The following is a 20,668-nucleotide window of genomic DNA, read 5'->3' as shown; positions in this document are numbered from 1 at the left end:
TATGTATCTCAGACTTTCCCTCTTTCCTCTCTCAGAGAAAGGGATTTCCCCCGCATAGGGGTCACCCTGTTTGCTGTCTACTGTATGCTGATGATATTATATTTTTTTACTAAACCCCCCAAAAGGCTTACCGAATCATCTCCAGTCTTTGTCAACACACTCTGAGTACCACTTTTTAAAAGTCAATCTCTCAAAAACCAAGGTGTTAAGTTTCCATGGGAAAAAAAATTAAGTTCCCGAATTTCCACTGGTTTCTAGGTAATCAGTTGGAAAGGGTGAACTCGTACACCTTTCTCGGGAAAATAGTTTGTGGGAATTTGAGTGTTGCTGCCCATATAACATCTAATAAAACTAAAGCCGGTTGCCAAGCAAGAGGCTTAGGGGCCCTGTATATGGCCACGGGAAGAAGATATTTTGCACATCTGTTAGCGATTTATCGAGCTAAAATCCCTGCATACCGTCTTTATGGTATAGAATTCATCAATGCCTCTAATTGGGGGTTTCTAAATCAGGTGGAAGGAAAAATCCTCAGAAAGCTTTTGATAGTTAGCACTGCAATCTCTGTCGTGCCCTTGAGACTGGAATTGGGTCTGAGAAGTGTGTTTGTCCAGGGGTTTGGAGGGGGTCATGCAGTGGGCTGCGTGCCTAGCAAGGAGCGAGGATAACACTCTAAGGGATTTGCTAAAGAAAGAAATTTTAGTGAACAATAATAATGTCAGGTACTCTTTCTGCAAAAACCTTTCCTATGCTCTAGAAAGGCTGGACTTAGACTGTAATAAGGTTCTGGCCATTTCTGCCTTGCAATTGAAAATCGGCCTTAAACAGGCAACGTGATCCTCAAATGTTCATCTGGACTCAGAGAGATGTGCATCAAAGAGATCCTTTTCAAACCTAGCTAATTCATTGATTGTAAAAAAAGCACAACCTTATATCACATGGAACATTCCACATAGGGTTAGGTGTTTTTGGATGCTGCTTCGGTAAGGATTATTACCATTGAATGTTATTTTTATGAAATGGTATGGTCCAGCTAAGGAATGTAACCTTTGCTTTGCTGTAACCCAAGATCTAAATCATGTTCTATTTGTTTATCCAGCTCTTGTCTTGCTTAGGCGTAAATGGCTAAAACCCATTCGTCTTCAGCTTTCCTTGTTGTCTGCACCTGAGTACCTCTGCGCCTTGTACGAGCCCTCCAATATACTATTTTGTTTTATATTTTTTTAAACTTTTTAAATTGTTTCCTTCATCTATTTTAAGGATGTTCTATGTGAAGCGGGTGCTCACCTGGTGCTCTGTTTCTCTTATTAAAGGCCGTGGGGTATGGGCTGCCACTTGAACATTCTTAATGTAATTCGGCAGGACCCTTTCTATGATATTGTACTGTATTTGTATGCACTTTAAAGTATTGTTTTAATGTTTTATGTTTCTTTTATGTGGACCACATTGCGAGTTCCTAAACATAAATAAATAAAAGTTGAAGTTGAATCTGCACCATTTATAAGTGTCGACTTACTCAAAGGTGTATAATTGCATGTCCCCACTCTCTGAATTCATGGAGTTTGTGATAGGTCCCAGAGAAATTTACAAATGGTTTTGGCACTGTTTACAGTACAACTGCATTCCTGTGCAGTAAAATGCTTGTTGTTCACCCATATTTTAATAGAGCTCAGCTCATGTCTTTCGGTTCTGAAACATATTCAGAACCCACTAGATTGTTCACAGGACACAGCTGACAAAAGCTTTCCTGTCCCTGGTGGATTACATAAAATATAAAGTTCTCATAAACTTTATAAACTTTATAAAATATTGGTGTTAAAATTTACATTTAAACTGTTTTTAAGTTTCTCAACATCTGAAGATATTTTCTTTGCAATGATCCTTAAAAGTGGATTAGGAAATGATTGCTCTTATTCCCAAGTACCAAGTGTCATCTAAACATAAATGTAACTACAAAGCAGTGGGAGAAAATATTGAAGTGAAAGATTCATATCAATAAAATTGTAAGTGAACAAAAGCTACATTCTCCTTAAATACCGTAATCTGTATATATCTTAGTGTATGTCAGCAATATTAGGTGAGTAAACAAAATTGTGATTCTAATAGTGTGTAGTTGTTTTCAAAATAAAATAAGGGGTGTAAGAGTCCCTGATATCTGCATACTGAGCACTGGAATATTATTGTTCATTGTAGACATGCTTATTTGTGAAAGAAAGATGTATCAGACAAAAAAGCTATTTGCTCTCTAAAAGTGATTAATTGGGCTCTTATGTCTAATTTTTGCAGGTGTTGGCACCAATTCTTTCCAACCCTAATAACTACAAGGGCTGGCCACGGATAGTATTGGAGGATGTACGGAAACATGTTGAGAACTTGAAAGGGAAAGTCTATGTTCTGAGTGGCTTGATAGCTGGCACCACCACCCTACCACTGCCCACATACACAGAACCTTTGCCGCAAAATCAAATGTAAGTCAAACGTGGCACACAATTTGATAGCATTGCTATCTTTGGAACCTGATCATATTATGCATGGGGAATTTGAGAATGCATCAGTACCACATGATAGTATGTTTCAGAAAGGGGTATTTATTTAACTGCACACCATGTCTGTCACGTCTAAAGCAAATGGAAGAGTTCACAGAGTAAAAATGTAAAATCTATTCTATTAGTACAATATTTTTAAAATACTTTTTCTAGAATGTAGTGTTGTTTCTTTATGTCTTACTTTATCTATTGTGATACTATTGTATTAGGCCAATATAAAAATTGATTTTAACTACATTTTTTAGTTATTTCCACATACAAATATCCATCTCATCAATCATTTTTAAATGTTTGTCATAATAAACATTGTATTGATGCAAGTGTGTATTGGCACCATAATGTTGTCCCTTTCAATCGTAATCTTTTCCCATAAATCTCAATACTTAATCACAAAAATGTTGCATGTTTTCCATGTTCAGCAACAGAATTTGATAGTTTATCAACCTATCGGAATCACTCTTGGACTTCTTAACACATACATAGACCTACTTATGGTATTTATTTTGACTGATCCATCCCATATTCTGTCCTCATAAGACCTTCCTGGATTTGATTGGATTCATAGTGTTTACTGAGAGCAACTTACATATTTTGGATTTTTTGCCACTGTAGGAGCCAAAATATCAGGTGTGAGACTCAGTAATGGTAATCCCGGGGCAGAGAAATAACATTGGATTTTAATTGGCTACTCATAATGAGGGTCTCAGTGTAATAAGTAAGGATCTTATTAAGAGTTTATTGAAATCCTTGTAATTTGTTTTGTTCATTTATCCACTTTTGTGGGGAATGTTAACTTTTTACAATCTTTTGAATTATCCAAAGCTGAATTTTACTTCACCTCAAGTTTATACCTGGGGTGAGATATAATTTTCTAAGTTATGGATTTTCATATCTGCCACTGTTTGTATTTATTGGCTCTTGGAAGAATGCCACGAGAGGTTCAATGTCTTGCACATTTTAAACCTGTGGACATGCCACAGTTAGGCGTATTTTATGTACTTGTCCAAATATTTATGCAGACAGTAAGGTTCTTTTAAAAATATTGCTTATTCAGTTGTGCTCACACATGTTAAGTGATTCTTTACCTGAGCTATAGTGGGCATGACAATGTTCGTTGTTTTTGCACAGTGGCCTTTTTATGGAGAATAAATGTGAAAGTTAATTTGATTTCAATGTGTTTTTAGTTGTGTTTACTACACCACTGATTATTTTGAGTGTCTTTGTTTTAATCGTCTAGGTGCTATTTCTAAGTATTCAGGCCCATATTTATACGTTTTGATGCAAACCAGGCGCCGGCGCTGGTTTGCGTCAAAAATGTTACCACCGGCTAACGCCATTCCTACGCACCATGCGGGCGCCTTATTTAGGGAATTACATTAGCCGGCGCTGTGGACTGATCAGAGTAAAAACAAAATGACTCAAACCAGGCAGCGCCAGCGTAGGGGAAAATGGGGGTTGTGCGTCAAAAAAAGGCGCAAGTCAGGTTTGAGGCAAAAATCATGCCTCAAACCGGACTTGCGCCATTTTTTGACGCACAACCCCCATTGAAATGACTCCTGTCTGAGCAAAGACAGGAGTCATGCCCCCTTGCCCAATGGCCATGCCCAGGGGACTTTTGTCCCCTTGGCATGGTCATTGGGCACAGTGTCATGTAGGGGGGCCCAAATTAGGCCCCCCTATGCCACTATAAAAAATAAAATAAAATACTGACCTCAACTTACCTGTACCTACCTGGGATGGGTCCCCCATCCATGGATGTCCTCCAGGGGTGGGCGAGGGTGGCAGGGTGTGTCCCTGGGGGCAGGGAAGGGCACCCCTGGACTCGTTCCATGGTCAGAGACCATGGAAGTGAGCCCACAGGTCCGTTAACGCCTGCCCTGACCCAGGCGTTAAAAAAGGCGCACATCAGGCTGTGCGCTGTTTTTTAAGGCCCGCCCCCTCCTGAACGTCAAAATGACGCTGGAATATAAATAAGGCGCACAGGCCTTAAAGTCATTTTTTGGCCGGGAACGCCTACCTTGCATGTCATTAACGTAAGGCTGTTTCCCGCATCCAAAAAATGACGCACACGGAGGAATTTTGACGTCCGCGGGTTCGGGCGTCAAAGTTTAAATATGGTGCACGGTTTGCGCCGAAAGTGCGTCAAAATGTTTGACTCACATTCAGCGCAAACAGAGTATAAATATGCCCCTTTGTCTGCTAAGATTAACAGATTTAGATTTTGTTTTGGAGGCCAGTCCTTGACTGTAGCTGCTTAAACAACCCATATTAACTTATACATTTAAACTGGATATGACTATTTTAAGAGTATATTTTTATCAGTTGCTTTTTTTTTTTTTTAACTGGTACAATAACGTTCTTTTCTTTATCTTCTTTACCTACAATTTGTCAGGTTAAACTTTGCTGCAAGCCATAAAATGTATTTATATTTCCATTAACCTCCCACTTAATTATACTTTTTGTAACAGGCATTTTCTTTAAAAGCACAGATGTCCTTGAATTTGTTGCCTGAAGTTTTGTGCCTTATTCCTAATTTCTATTCAATTGCTCTTTAATCTTGTATTTGCTTGTTTGCAAATGTGTTTCAACACAATAGAGGTATGCAGTTCAAATTCACTGAGCATCAGTTGTGTTGTTAAGGAACTTCCCAATGCATTTTGAGAGTGTAACATTCTTCCTTAGAGGGATAGATGTGGAATAACATCAGGCAAAGAACTAATACATTCATGCTATGTCATCTACCATCTAACACTAAGGCACTCATTACAACCCTGGCGGTCGATGTTAAAGCGGCGATAAGATGGAATAACGCCACTGCTCCTCAAGGGGGCTGCATGCCCACTGCTTGATCCTGGGGAGTTCAAAGCCACAGTCTCTAAAGTGGGTGGTTTGCCCACTGCTTGGTCCTGGGGAGTGCAAAGCCACAGTCTCTCTAGTGGGTGGTTTGGCCACTGCTTGGTCCTGAGGAGTTCAAAGCCACAGTCTCTCAATTGGGTGCTTAGTGACCAGTGTGCTTCTCCCTGCCAAGGATTGGGTGAGTGGATGCCTTTCTCCACTGGTTCTGGGGGGGCTTTGTGACCAGTCTGTTTCATCCTGCCAAGGATTGGGTGAGTGGATGCCTTTCTCCACTCGTTCTGGAGGGGGCTTTGTGCCCAGTGTGCTTCTTCCTGCCAAGGAGGGGGTGAGTAGATGCCTTTCTCCACTGGTTCTGGAGGGGGCTTTGTGCCCAGTCTGTTTCATACTGCCAAGGATTAGGTGAGTGGATGCCTTTTCCACTGGTTCTGGAGGGGGCTTTGTGCCCAGTGTGCTTCTTCCTGCCAAGGAGAGGGTGAGTGGATGCCTTCTCCCACTGGTTCTGGAGGGGGCTTTGTGCCCAGTGTGCTTCTTCCTGCCAAGGAGGGGGTGAGTGGATGCCTTTCTCCACTGGTTCTGGAGGGGGCTTTGTGCCCAGTGAAGAAACACTTGGGGTATGGCAGTTCAGATTCCCTCACCTGGGTGTCTGAGGCACGAGATTTGCACGGAACAGGTGGCATGAGAGTCCTTGGAGGCAGGGCTAGACTACATCCTGTGGCGGCTAAGGCTGCAAACTGGTGGTAGTGCTGGTGCTGGTAAGGGTGCTGCAAGTGGAGGTGGGAGGCTCCAGCACTTCTCCTGCAGCCTTGGATGGCTGCCCACTGGGGCTGCTGCTGCTGGTAGTGGCCCTACTGTCAGCGGGGCAGGTGGCAGTGCTTGCGGCGGTGCTGGCAGCAGTGCATATGTTGGTGCCGACCATGGTGCAGGTGCTGCCAGTGGTGGAGGGAGGCTCCAGCCCTTCCCCTGCAGCCTTGGACGGCTGCCCACTGGGGCTGCTGCTGCTGACAGTCGTGGTGCCAGCGGCGGTGCAGGTGGTGGTGCTTGTGGTGGGGCTGCTGTCGGTGCTTGCCGCGGTGCAGGTGGCAGGGGTGGAGTTTGTGCTGGTAGCCACCAGGCCATTCACCTGTGGCCTCCGACGGCTGAAGTGCCTTACCTGGTGTTTTCTGCCCCTTCCTCACCTTGGCAGATGGAGGTGTGACCTTGGCTGTGGCAGCTGGAGTTTTTGAGGAGGCCTTGCTGGGTGGCTCGTGCTCCTTGCCCTTTCTGCATGCTGGCCCCTTTTTCACCTTGGCAGGTGGCGGAATGCTTTTGTCCTTTATAGGGGTTGGTGGCACACTGGCTGGGCTAACGGGTGCCCCCTTTGAGCCTCTGTGAGTTGCAGGTACCACAGCGGACGGTGACTTGGTGGCTGAGATGCTGGCCTGGGTTCAGGACACCCTGGCCTGAGGGGAAGGATAGGAGGGGTAGGGAAGAGGTCAATGTTTGCCAGAAAAATCTTCTTAGACACACTGAGGCAGGAAGAGGGAGAGGGTTTGGGAGTAGAGGAAGAGGGAGTGGTTGTAGGAGGTGTCCGTCTGCTGAGGTTGGGTGCAGGTGCATGGGCTGGATGCTGTTGTGAGGTGGATGGCTGTTGGGTGGGTGGGTCCTTGCATTTGTGTACTTTGGGAGGAGGCGTCACAGACACACTGGGAGATGACACAGGGGATGTGTACATGGTTGTGGGGGTGGTGACTGCTCGTGAGGGTTGTGTTGTGATGGACGTGCTGGTGATGGAGGTAGTGGATGAGGATGTAGTGCATGCAGGTGTGAATGGAGATGCTACTGGGAGGGAGGTGGATGAAGAGGAGGAGGGGGACCCAGTGGAGGCAGTGCATGTTGTTGTGTCTGCATGGGTATGGTGCTTGTGTGAGTGCCTGTGAAATGAAGTGTGATGCTTATTTTTGCCTGAGCCACTTTTGTGTGGTGATTTGGGTGAATACTGGTCTGAAGGTGTGCTTGAGATAGGCTGGGGTTGAGGGAATTGGGACTGGGTAGAGGAAGTTGGAGCGGGGGGCTAGAGACAGGGATAATGGCTGCCATCATTGCGGAGGCCAGAGCCTGAAATACTCTCTGTTGGGCCGCCACGCCAGAGTGAATGCCCTCCAGGTATGCATTTGTTTGTTGGAAATGCCTCTCGACACCCTGGATGGCATTCAGTATGGTTGACTGCCCAACAGTGAGGGATCTCAGGAGGTCAATAGCCTCATCGATGAGGGCATCAGGGCTGACTGGGGTAGGGCCTGAGCTGCATGGGGTGAAGGAGATGCTGACCCTCCTGGGTGAGCGGGCACGGGAAACATGCTGAGGGGCTGCTGGGAGGGTGGTGCTGGTAGGGGGGTGGCGGCTGTACCTGTTGTTGGGGTGGGCACGGAGGTGTCCGCCACCGCCAGGGAGCTTCCATCAGAGGGGGAGTCGCTGTCTGTGGTCTCCAATCCTGTCCCCATAGTGGTGCTCCCCTCACCCTCCGTCCCACTGGTGCCCTCACTCTCAGTGGATTCGGCCTCCAGGCCCATGTGGGATGCAGCTCTCTCCGTCGCTGGTGCCTCTGCTCCTCCGCCAGATGATTCTAATGCATTCAAGGACAGGGTGACAAAACAAAAAGGGGGGGGAGGGACAGAGGATACTGCCGTACACAACACACAGGGAGCAGCCCTATGCGCTTGGCCATGCACTACCAGTTACTAAGAGAGTCACCAGCCCATGGGGTACAATGCCTAACGCCATTAGCTGCACACCTGAAACCCACAGGACCCTGTCCAGTAGTAGATGCCCACTAACACTATTGCGGTAGGAGTGCTTCAGAGCCTGCCCAACAAGGGACCTACCCTGCCATCTTCGCCCTGCCCTAGGGGCACCCATAGCCCACATCCCCCACCCAGGTAACTCTTAATGGGTGCAAAGTCTGGATTCAGAATCTGTACTCATCCCCTTGTGGCTGCTTTGATGCCCTCAAGCGCCATCCAACTCCGGGTAGGCCACCGCCAGGATGCGGAACATCAGGGGGGTCATGGTGCAACGGGCACCCCTTCCTTGTTGTGAGGCCAGCCCCAGCTGGGCCTCCGCCGTCTTCTTTGCCCAGTGGTGCAGGTCCTCTCACCTTTTGCGGCAGGGGGTGCTTCGCCTGTCAAAGACCCCCAGGGTCCGCACCTCCTTGGCGATGGCACGCCAAAAAGGGAATTAGTCAACCGTCCGGACCGTCAGACTCATGGCCCACCAGGTCCCTCCCATACCCTGACGCACATACATTGACCACTTTACATGCTGCACGCTGGCCAGGACCCCTCAGCCACCTCAACATGTGGCTTTCACACACAGCACTCCATACATTCATGCCCCACGGATTATGCTAACAGAGTACTGGCCTGTTTGTCTGGAGGACCGTAGAGTAACATGTACTGGGGTAGGACCCCATCCACCAGTTTCTACAACTCCTCCACAGTGAAGGCAGGGGCCCTTTCCCCAGACACATGAGCCATTGTCACTTCCAGACACAGGTCACAGCAGCACTTGCAGTGTAGGTCCTCTCCTGTTGAAGGTCGGGTAGCAAGTGAGTGAATAGATAGAAAATGGTGGTGATGTCTGCGGCGGTGCGTACCGTCACTGCCGACATACATCGCCATTGGCTCCTGGAACCGATAGGGCCCAATGATAACCAATGCGAAGTTGGGAGGTGGTCATCAACCGCCTACCGCGACGTCGCACAACGCCAGCGGAATTACCTCATTTCCTCTTGTCCCTCCTCACAGGTCAGGCAGCCGCCATTTCAGGGGGGCACAGGCCATGGCACCTAACTGCGTCACAGCACATATTGCCACAGAAACTGATTGTCGGATTCACATACTGGTTCTGTAAAGGAAGAAATTCATCATTAGTGCAATAGATCTGTGAATATGACCCTCTGCTCACCATTTTCTTCCATAGGCTTCAATCGCTGAGGCTGAGTATGAGTTGGCGGCATCCTCTGGTATACAGACCCCTGGTGGACCTTGCGACCATGGAGGAAAGGCACATTATCATCACCTACAGACTTGATAAGGCCACAACCCAAGACCTGTGTGCCCAATTGGAGCCAGACCTGATGTCAGCTATCCACCAACCTACAGGTATCCCCCCTCTAGTGCAGGTCCTGTCAGTGCTCCATTTCCTGGCAAGTTGTTCCTTTCAAACAACAGTGGCCATGGCATCAGGGATGTCACAGCCTATGTTCTCCAATGTGTTGACAGGAGTGTTGTCTGCCCTGCTGAAACACATGCGCAGCTCTATCGTATTCCCCCAGGTGGAGGATTTGGCCATAGTGAAAGCTGACTTTTATGCCCTGGGACATATCCCCAACATCATTGGTGCCATTGATGGTACACATGTGGAATTTGTCCCCCCCGCGAGAACTGAACAAGTGTTCAGGAATAGAAAAAGCTAACACTCTATGAATGTGCAGATGGTGTGTTTGGCGGACCAGTACATCTCCCATGTGAATGCCTTTATTTTGAGGAATAGCAGCATCCCATATGTGACGGGCCAACTCTAGAAGCACCGGGTGTGGCTAATAGGTGAGCCAAGGTCCCCACACAGCATAAGTGTCTGGGTATGGGGTTGTCCCTAAGGGTTAGTGTGTGTCTAACAGTTGTCCCTCGATATTTGCAGGTGACTCTGGTTACCCCAACCTCTCATGGCTACTGACCCCAGTGAGGAATGCCAGGACAAGGGCAGAGGAACGTTACAATGAGGTAAATGGGCGTAATAGGAGGATTATTGAAAGGACCTTCGGCCTCCTGAAAGCCAGGTTCCGTTGCCTCCATCTGACAGGTGGATCCCTGTACTACTCACCCAAGAAGGTGTGCCAGATCATCGTTGCATGTTGCACATTGCACAACCTGGCCTTGAGACGCCAGGTGCCTTTTCTGCAGGAGGATGAGGTTGGAGATGGGCGTGTGGCAGCGGTGGAGCCTGTGGACAGTGAGGAAGAGGAGGCAGAGGAAGAAGATGTTGACAACAGAAGCAATATAATACAGCAGTACTTCCAGTGACACACAGGTAAGACACTGTAACTTCACTTAACTTATCAGTTATCTGTTGGACATTGTACATGACAGCCTGATTTCCCTATGTCTCTGGCCACTTACTGTACCCTTTGGCATCTCTATTTTCAGATCTCTGTGGCCCACTCTGGCTCCTGCTATGTGTACTGCTGACCAACAAAGGTCATTTCTAAGTATATTTGACTGTACATTTGACTTGCAATGCTTTGATTATGTTGAACTAATACATATTTGAATCATTTGACAGACTCCAGATTCATATTTGTTCCAAGGGTGTTTATTTACGTGCTCATAAGTAGAGGGGAATGTGCAATGGGCTGGGCTGATGGTGAAGGAAAGCCCAGGGTAGAGTCCAGTCTCGTGGTATCACAGGTGCATTGTCCAATGGGGCATTGGAAGGGGAGCAATAGCAGGTCAAGGTGGACAGGGTGATAGAGTGGGATAGAAGGGTGACAATCAGGAGAGTCTTATTTCCTGGAGGGGGTCTTGGCAATGTTCTCTGGCTTCTGCCTGGATCGCCGGGACCATTTGCAGGGTGGTTCTCCTTCTGCAGGGAGTGGGGTGCTGGTGGCTTGTTGTTCCTGTGGGGGGTCCTCCAGTCCACCAGCGCTGGCGGAGGTGGAAGGCTGTTCATTGGTTTGGCTAGTGTCAAGGGCCTGTTGGTGTGCCACTGCCTCCCTCATGGTGTTGGCCATGTCGCCCAGCACCCCTCAGGTCACTGATTGTCCTGTATTTGTGGGGTTGCCAGTGGTCCCTGTAGTGGTGGACACACTGCTGATTGACGTGTCCTGGGGACAGTGGCATGGGCCCGCTGGGTGGGTGCTAAGCTGGTGTTTCCTGAGGGGGGAGGCCCTGTGGTGGGTTGGGACTGTGGCAGGGGAACCGACTGTCCAGAGGTCCCTGATGGGCCAGGTTGGTCATCCTGATACAGGCATTCAGAGCTGCTGTCATCACTGTGGGCCTCTTCGGGGGGGGGACTGGATGTAGCTGGTCCTCCTCTCCAGTGATGTTGAGTATGGGTCCTGTGGGGATGCAAATGCAGTGTTAGTGTATCTGCGTGTGCCATCTTGTGCATGGGTGTATTTCCCTGTATGAATATGATTTCCCTGTCAGCCTGGCCTTGTGTGAGTGGTGATTTTTTGGGTTAGGTGAGTCTCTCTACTGGGCATGCTGTGGTGATGGGTGTCCGTGCAGGTCTGTGATGGGTGTCCATGCATTGGTGTTACATGCAGGGCTTGGTATTGGGATGAGTAGGTTGTGATCGTGGGGTATGTGTGAGGTGGTAGAGTGATGGGTTGAGGGTAGGGGTAGGAGTTTGTGATGGCTTGCAGGTAGGGTGTGGGGGATAAAGTATTAAAGATTTGACTTACCAGAGTCCAGTCCTCCTTCTACTCCTGCGATGCGCTCAGGATGCATTATTGCCAAGACTTGCTCCTCCCATGTTGTTAGTTGTGGGGGTGGAGGTGGGGGTCCACCGCCAGTCCTCTGTACGGCTACCTGGTGTCTTGCAACCACGGAACACACCTTCCCCCGTAGGTCGTTCCACATCTTCCTGATGTCATCCCTTGTTCTTGGATGCTGTCCCACGGCGTTGACCCTGTCCACAATCCTCCGCCATAGCTCCATCTTCCTTGCAATGGACGTCTGCTGCACCTGTGATCTGAATAGCTGTGGCTCTACCCGGATGATTTCCTCCACCATGACCCTTAGCTCCTCCTCTGAAAACCTGGGGGTGCCTTTGGGGTACCATGGATGTGGTGTGAGTGATATGTGTGAGGATGTGTGAGGTGCTGTGTTAGGGTGTGTGGTGTGAGGTGTGTGGATGGTGTATGGGTGATGGTGTTCTGTGTCTCAGATTGAGTGGGTGCTCCTGGCTTGTGTCTCTCTCTGTTGGCAATCTTTTTTTCCATTGAAAGGTTTGTGGGTAATATGGGTGTGTGTTTTATAGTGGTGAGAATGTGTGGGTGTGGTGTGTGTATGTGTGTCAGGTGTGTGTAGTTTGAATTGTCCAATGTGGTGGTGTTTTGTAAATGTGTGTGTATTTTGAGCACAGTGGTGTGTACCACAAATGGTTTACCGTGGTTGAAAGACTGCTGCGGTGATTCATGGGTCCTGATACTGTGGGCGTATTCCTGTTGGCGTGACGATGTGGGTTTTGCTATCGCCAGTTTATCACTGACCTTTGGTCTGGTGGACTTGTATGGGTGTCTGTATAGTGGTGGATTTCTCAGTATGGGTCATAATACCCGTAGCGGAATACCGCCGCGGTCAAGGTATGTTGGCGGCCAGCAGCACGGCAGTAGGCATCATTTATCGCCAGGGTTGTAATGAGGGCCTAACTTTGATAGTATAACAAAGAATTCATGACACAAAAATAAATGGTTGTGCCAAGAATAGTAAAAAAAAGTTTATGTTATCACATGATTTCTCAAATTACTTATTTAAATGGTTTGCATGAGCTCTCCACTAGATAACAAACAGAAAAATCTGATGTGTAGTAGATCTACCTTAAGTTTGCTGTTCATCTTTTATTTAATGTGTTCTTGAATGTCACTGTACAACCTTTCCTTAGAAACTTGTATACCAGCACCATGGCGCTTGACATTTCTTTTTGGTTCAAAGAAACAAAGTGAATCTGCATTTCATTACCTCATGGTTCTTGGTATTTGTACTTGACTTCAGTAATATGGTTATGCATACAAATAGTTCTTACCTCTCTCATGGATTTACTAACAGTTACTTCAGGACGCTCTCTCATCGAATACACTTCCTAATTTGTGAGAGTGAATTTATTGAATATGCTCAGGTGAGTGTAACTCTTGCATTTCAGTGCGAGTGAGCAGGTGCACAACAGCAAGGATGCAACAAATAGGATTCACATTTACCAGCTCTCTGGTTCTTTGACACTTTTCACATCTCAACACTCTCCTCACGCCTCCAGTCACCATGGTGTGTGGTTTCTCCTGTTTTGATTATTCCATGCAAGGCTTCCTGTTCAGTATACCTGAAGGGGTCATATTTCTTAGTTTACAGCCACTTTCTTGGTATGGGTTCAAACAGTATATGCTCTGATATTGCATATGCCTAGTATTTAATATGTCTTGCGCAATGTGGCAAAAGTACATGATGGGGATGTTTATAACTTATGAAGCCATTAATGTCTTTCAAAATTTTCAGATGAAAATACAGGAAGGAATTGTTCCTCTAAGATTTCAGCTATCAATTTGTAGTGGGTATACACTGTGTATTCTCTGATCTTGTTAATGGTCACTATCTGATGTATCCCATTTGAACCATCTGTAATTGAAAAGAGCTTTAATGTGCGTGTCAAGTAGAGGTGGTACAGGTGTTCATATCGTTAAGTACAAAGTCTATCATAGAGTGACGTGAAAATCTTGCTCTATGTAGCCTGTAACTAAATCACTCCTCATTTGGATATTGAATTGGATGCATGCTAATACACCGTTTCGAGACTGTGAATAAAATGTTTTATTAATGTTAGCCTGTATATTATTGCCAATGAATGTGAGAAATAAAGTGATGGACTTCACTTATTGTGGGCCTGATTCACAAAGGGGCTCTGCACTCCGGTGGCTTCCCTGCAGTCATGGCTGGGGGGCCCACACTTGTGACGGGACTACCTTACCGTGGTTACTCATTGCAGAAGTTCCGCCACGAGTGGGGGCCCCCAGACTAACTGTGGGTCATTTGCCATGAGTGCGGAGGCCCTTTGTGAATCGGCCCCTGTGTGTGTTGTGACCATGTTGCTGCCATTATCGGTTACCAACAATTTACTTCTGCAAGACCAATGTAATTAGTGACAAATACATCCTCTTTTTTGGCATGAGAGGGATAGATGTTTAATTTGATTTAATTGGTGTAAAAAACACTGATACCAAAGATGTCCTGACGCTAAAAACAAAACGAGGATCAACGAGAAACTATAAGAAAAGGTAGGTTTAGAGAACATAAGAAGTGCAGAATTTGTCTAAGAGCTAAAGGCAGTTGATTCCACCACTGGGCTCCTAAAAACATATAGGAGTGGGTGCCCATTCAAGATTTTTTTCATCACAGGTGCTTGAAAGGGCAGGTGTCCTTCAGAATATAAGTGACACACATGCATATAAGCTTTCTTTATGTTAGTCAGTAGAACGTTTTATGAATCCGACATAAATATTTAACTAAATTATTTGTTCTATAGGGAAAAAGTGAAAGTTTATGTGTGCTTCAGATACATGGTCAAAATTCTTAATGCAGAAAGTCAGATGGACTGCTGCTTTTAGAACCAAAAAAATTTAATCTGCAAATTGTAGGAGAGGCCCAGGTAGAGGACACAACAGTAGTCACAACACATTTTATCAGGGAGATATGGTAGTACTTAGACTATACATGAAGACTGATAGCTTGAACTGCTAATTGAATTAAGCTGTGAACACAGTGATAGATCAGTCTAATGTAATTCCAATTGATTTAAATTTCATTAGTAAAGGTTATGGGGTGCCCATAGGAGTGGGCTAGTAACCTTCTTCTCAGCGATCATTATTTCTCCCTCCAACTAAAAATTCTACTTAATTGGCATTGAGCTTTAAGGAGTTGTGTGCCTATCAACTCTGCACCTTCTTCAAATAGTCATTATTTTGGCTGTAGATTCAGTAGACTGGTAGTCCAAACAGACTATAATGTTTGTATAATTTGTGCAAGACAAGATCTTAAAGCTAAAAGTGTGTATCATTTTCAAAAGAGGGAAGATGACACAATGAAAACAGGGGAGACAAACGGACCCCTAAGGTACTCAATCACACAATCAATCATAAACATTTATAAAGCGCGCTACTCACCCGTGCGGGTCTCAAGGCGCTAGGGGGAAGTGGTTACTGCTGCTCGTAATGTTGCTTGGCTTTATGATTTAGCTTAACACATAGTCAGATGTGACTTTAATGATTGTCAATGTGTAGATCTTTATGTAGGAAAAGAGCAGCTTCCAGATATCCCCTTCGCTGCCAGGCCTTTTTCCCTCCTGTGCCGAACCTTTTTTTGGCTATTTGGGGCAGTTCGCGCTTAGGCCCTCATAACTTTTTGTTCATATAAGCTACCCATGCCAAATTTGCGTCCTTTTTTTCCAACATCCTAGGGATTCTAGAGGTACCCAGAATTTGTGGGTTCCCCTGAAGGAGACCAAGAAATTAGCCAAAATACAGTGAACATTTTTTTTTTTTTTTTTAAATGGGAAAAAAGGGCTGCAGAAGGCGGCTCGTGTTTTTTCCCCTGAAAACGGCATCAACAAAGGGTTTGCGGTGGCAAGATCACCATCTTCCCAGCTTTCAGGAACAGGCAGACTTGAATTAGAAAACCCAATTTTTCAATACAATTTTGACATTTTACTGGTACATACACCATTTTTACTATTTTTTGTGCTTTCAGCCTCTTTCCAGTTAGTGACCGAAATGGGTGAGAAACCAATGCTGGATCCCAGAAAGCTAAACATTTCTGGAAAGTAGACACAAATCAGAATTTAGCAAGGGGTCGTTTGTGTAGATCCTACAAGTGTGTCCTACAGAAAATAACAGCTGAAATAAAAAAAATATTGAAATTGAGGTGAAAAAAACAGCAATTTTCCTCCACGTTTTACTCTGTAACTTTTTCCTGCGATGTCAGATTTTTTAAAGCAATATACCGTTACGTCCGCTGGACTCTTTTGGACGCGGGGGTATATAGGGCTTGTAGGTTAATCAAGAACCCTACGTACCCAGAGCCAATAAATTAGCTGCACCTTGCAATGGGTTTTTATTCTATACCGGGTATAGAGAAATTCATTTGCTGATAAAAAGTGAAAAATAGGTATCAAGAAAACCTCTGTATTTCCAAAATGGCCACAAGATAAGGTGTTGAGAAGCAGTGGTTATTTGCACATCCCTGAATTCCGGGGTGCCCATACTAGCATGTGAATTACAGAGCCTTTCTCAAATACAGTAGATGTCTTTGTTACACACTGTCTTACATTTGGAAGGAAAAAATTTAGAGAAAGACAAGGGGCAATAACACTTGTTTTGCTATTCTGTGTTCCCCCACGTCTCCCGATAAAAATGGTACCTCACTTGCATGGATAGGCCTAGCACCCGCAACAGGAAATGCCCCAAAACACAACGTGGACACATCACATTTTCACAAAGAAAACAGAGCTGGTTTTTGCAAAGTGCCTAGCTGTGGATTTTGGCCTCTAGCTCAGCCGGCATCTAGGGAAACCTAGCAAACCTGCGCAGTTTTGAAAACTAGACACCTAGGGGAATCCAAGATGGGGTGACTTGTGGGGCTCTGACCAGGTTCTGTTACCCAGAATCCTTTGCAAACCTCGAAATTTGGCCAAAAAAACACTTTTTCCTCTAATTCCTGTGACAGAAAGTTCTGGAATCTGAGAGAAGCCACAAATTTCCTTCCACCCAGCGTTCCCCCAAGTCTTCCAATAAAAATGGTACCTCACTTGTGGGGCTAGGCCTAGCGCCCGCGAAAGGAAATGACCCAAAACACAACGTGGACACATAACATTTTTCCACAGAAAACAGAGGTGTTTTACAAACTGCCTACCTGTGGATTTTGGCCTCTAGCTCAGCCGGCACCTAGGGAAACCTAGCAAACCAGCGCATTTTTGAAAAATAGACACCTAGGGGAATCCAAGATGGGGTGACTTGTGGGGCTCTGACCAGGTTCTGTTACTCAGAATCCTTTGCAAACCTCAAAATTTGGCCAAAAAAGCACCTTTTCCTCTCATTTCGGTGACAGAAAGTTCTGGAATCTGAGAGGAGCCACAAATTTCCTTCCACCCAGTGTTCCCCCAAGTCTCCCGATAAAAATGGTACCTCACTTTTGTGGGTGGGCCTACTGCCCGCGAAAGGAAATGCCCCAAAACACTATTTGGACACATCAAAATTATCAAATACAAAACTACCTGTTTTTGCAGGGGGGCACCTGCATTTTGGGTCCTGGGCTCAGCAGCCTTCTAGGGAAACCTACCAAAACCAGACATTTCTGAAAACTAGACACCCGAGGGAGTCCAGTGAGGTGTGACTTGCGTGGTCCCCCAATGTTTTCTTACCCAGAATCCTCAGCAAACATCAAATTTAGCTAAAAAATCACATTTTCCCACTTTTCTGTGTGGGATCACCGCACTGGGACACATTTCATACCACCCAATGTTCCCCTCAGTCTCCCTTTGCAATCCGGCTGCTAAAACGCTCAGAGAGACTTCAAAGGGAAGGAAATTATTTTCCTTCCCTTTGAAGCCTCTCAGGCCTCCTCCACGTGATCGGAAGAGAAATGCTTTGCATTTCTCTTCCGATCAGCTTCCAGCGCGATGGGAGGAGGCAGCACGAGATCACGTGCTGATGTCACAGGGGGGGTGGGAGGTTCGGGGGGGCTGTCGGGGGTGGAAGGGAAAGGGCTTTCCCTTCCATCCCTGCATTGGGGGGGTGGGGTGGAACCCCACAGTGGGAGCGCTAGCGTAATGGTTACGACCTGGGCACACGAGCACTGTGCCGCAGGACGTAACCATTACGTCCTGGGCACAGAAGGGGATATGGTTTATACAATTTGTATTCTGCATGTTTTTCAGTTTTAAAATACTAATATACCTAAGTATTTTTTGGGTGTGCACTGTGAGCTGACAGAGGTGAGCTAAGCCCGGTTCTGTAAAGTGTCCTATATATTTAAGTCTCTATGTCCTATAGATCAACAGTGATTCTAAACAATGCTTTACTTTATTTTTAGGTTATTAGGGTGTTTATATGATGCCCAGATTGCTTAAAGCAAATTAGCGCGAAAATGTACTGATAACAAGGGCACTGGCAAGCATTACATGAGAATATCAGAACCATTTACAGAAGCAGGAAAGCAACATTTCAAAAGGTGTGTAAGTAGTAGATTTAAGGGAACAGAAATAGCTTTCAAAGTAGGGATGTGTCCTGGGTTCCTTTTCACACCTTGCTTGGGCATGTATATTTTAGCTTAGCTTATGCCTGCGGCATATGCCCTTTTACCCAGGTGTGTGCTCTGATTTCATTTATTCATTTTAGTTTGGCCTGCTTTTCAGCGGGGATGTTTATTTTTTTTAATCAGCCGTGATTCTGCGAAAGCACTGTCATTATTTTTGTGCATGACATTTGATCATGTACTGCTGCCCAAGGCTGGCAAGAACAGTACATTATAACCTATCTAGTACTGTCACTACAAGAGTGCGCAAACAGTCTGGCACTTAGGAACATGCTCACGTCAGGCCTATGTCACAGAACGTAAACATGTTTTTTAAAAATAAAAACATCATATAGGTCAGGTAAGGGGAGAGAGGTCATTCCGGGAAGGATACCCATTCATGCTGTATGCCATTTCACTGCTGATCTCAGCCTTGTCTCTGCAACCAACCAAGGAGATGGCGGGCAGACCCCTGTTTCCTGGTAATGTGGGTGGGTGCTCCTTCCATGGACTAAGTATGGACAGATTAGGCTATCACTGCTGTGTTTTCGCTAGAAGATAGGTGTTAGGTAGGATTCCTATGCACATGTTTATTCCAATATGCTTGGGTTGTTCATTCTCTTTTCACTGACAGTAACAATCTTAATCCTGCTTTCTCATTGCCCTAATAATCCCAGCTCATATATTTTATTGTAGATTGCAGTCTTTTCAATAAATACATTGAAAATTTGCCTACGTGTGTGTATGAGACCTATGCTAATGAGAGAAAAGGGTGAGATTTGTCGACCACGACTTCCCTGAGAGGTCACAAAGTGATGTGTCAGGCTGCCATAAATAACCCTTACTTCCTAGGTTTGGGTGAAGTGCTGCTAGCTAGCCGAAAGGGTTGGGGTGACAGCTGCCAAGACAGTGTTGGATCGACTTGTTCACCCACAATCAATGGTGCTGCCACCCTGAATCCAGCAGTCTCTTTCCAATAACTAGAAGCCTGCGACAAATGCAATATGGTATATGGGAAAACTTGTTATGCAGTTTGTATATGATAGAAGTGGAAGTAAAATTACAATAGGGATTGATAGGAAGATGTGTGATGAAGAGAAATGTCTTAAAAAAGAGAGAAGGCACCATGTACAATATTTGGGCACCTGTTCCATATTAAAGATGCAATGAAGGAAATGGTTAGTCTTCTTATTTCTTTGTAAAATTTCTAGTATCAGTTGTAAGGTACCTTTTGTATAGAAAGACTGGCGAGTCATTTCAGAGCTTCTCAATTACATACCTGTTTTTCAGTGTGTCAGATACAATGGCATTTAAGTGTTATGCAGCCTAGGGAAGAGGGGAGCCAGTGGAAATTCTGAGACTTGGGTTGCCTTGAAATGGAGTAGTGATAGTGCCACAATGGGTTGCACAAATAAAGGGGAGACTACAGAAGCTCTGCCGGGAGACCCAACTTTTGTCCAGACCGCCGTTTCCAGCAGACATGTTGCCCAGCTTCTTTTTGAGTAACTAAATGTGCTTAGGGGCTACTGAAATTGTATCCTGGTTGCCAGAGAGCACTGGTGCCGTAGTCCTCTTTATTTGTCCAACTCATTTCAGGGATTTAATTCTCCTTAGGCAGTGATGCATCCTATGCTTAACAATACAAGATGTATTCATGATACACCAGGCTATTTGGTCCTGTCGATGCACCACATATCTTGTGCTCACTTTTTGTCCTGATGATGACCTTCTATTCATGTGAGTTCGAAACACCGTCGACAATAGGCATTTATAGACTCTACTCCCATCACAATAAAAGAGCTATTTGAGGAAGGAGTCATATGTCTTTTCACTTTTACTGTTTCTTGATGCACTGTTCTGTCACGTATCACTTGTCACTGTGCTTATCTTCACATGTGTGAGCACTTGCTTTCCAAGGAAAATAAACATTTTTTTTTGAAAAATATTTTTGCAAAAAGAAAGTGATAAATGCAGATTGTTGTATTGGTCTCATTAACATGCAAAAAGATCACTGAGGGCTTGTGCTATACAATTTTTTAAAAGAACATTTAAAATAACAATTGGTCACAAGACTGTAGACAGAGACTTTTGTATGTTCTGTTTGTGACAAAAGAGCATTGCGAACTACTATTATCTATGTAAATTGATCAGATTGACAGCTGACCTTGTGTTTTCGTATGATGTAATGACCTCAAACAAACCTTGATTAAAGGGGAGAAATTAATCTGTAAAATT

General features: G+C 45.4%; 1 protein-coding gene across 1 annotated transcript in view; it reads left to right on the top strand.

The window, feature by feature from the left end:
* The first annotated feature begins 1,897 nt into the window (after positions 1 to 1,897).
* Positions 1,898 to 20,668, top strand: part of LOC138283610 (dynein axonemal heavy chain 11-like) — a 2,790,563-nt gene continuing 2,771,792 nt past the window's right edge. The window contains exons 1-2 of the mRNA XM_069221547.1: positions 1,898 to 1,975; positions 2,284 to 2,465. Coding sequence (XP_069077648.1) covers positions 1,898 to 1,975; positions 2,284 to 2,465 — 260 coding nt within the window. The remainder of the gene's footprint in view (positions 1,976 to 2,283; positions 2,466 to 20,668) is intronic.

This window comes from Pleurodeles waltl, chromosome 3_1, assembly GCF_031143425.1.
Source record: "Pleurodeles waltl isolate 20211129_DDA chromosome 3_1, aPleWal1.hap1.20221129, whole genome shotgun sequence".
NCBI classification, from domain to species: Eukaryota; Metazoa; Chordata; class Amphibia; order Caudata; family Salamandridae; genus Pleurodeles; species Pleurodeles waltl.
The sequence above is the reverse complement of the archived record's forward strand: the minus strand, read 5'-3'. Positions and strand labels throughout refer to the sequence as shown.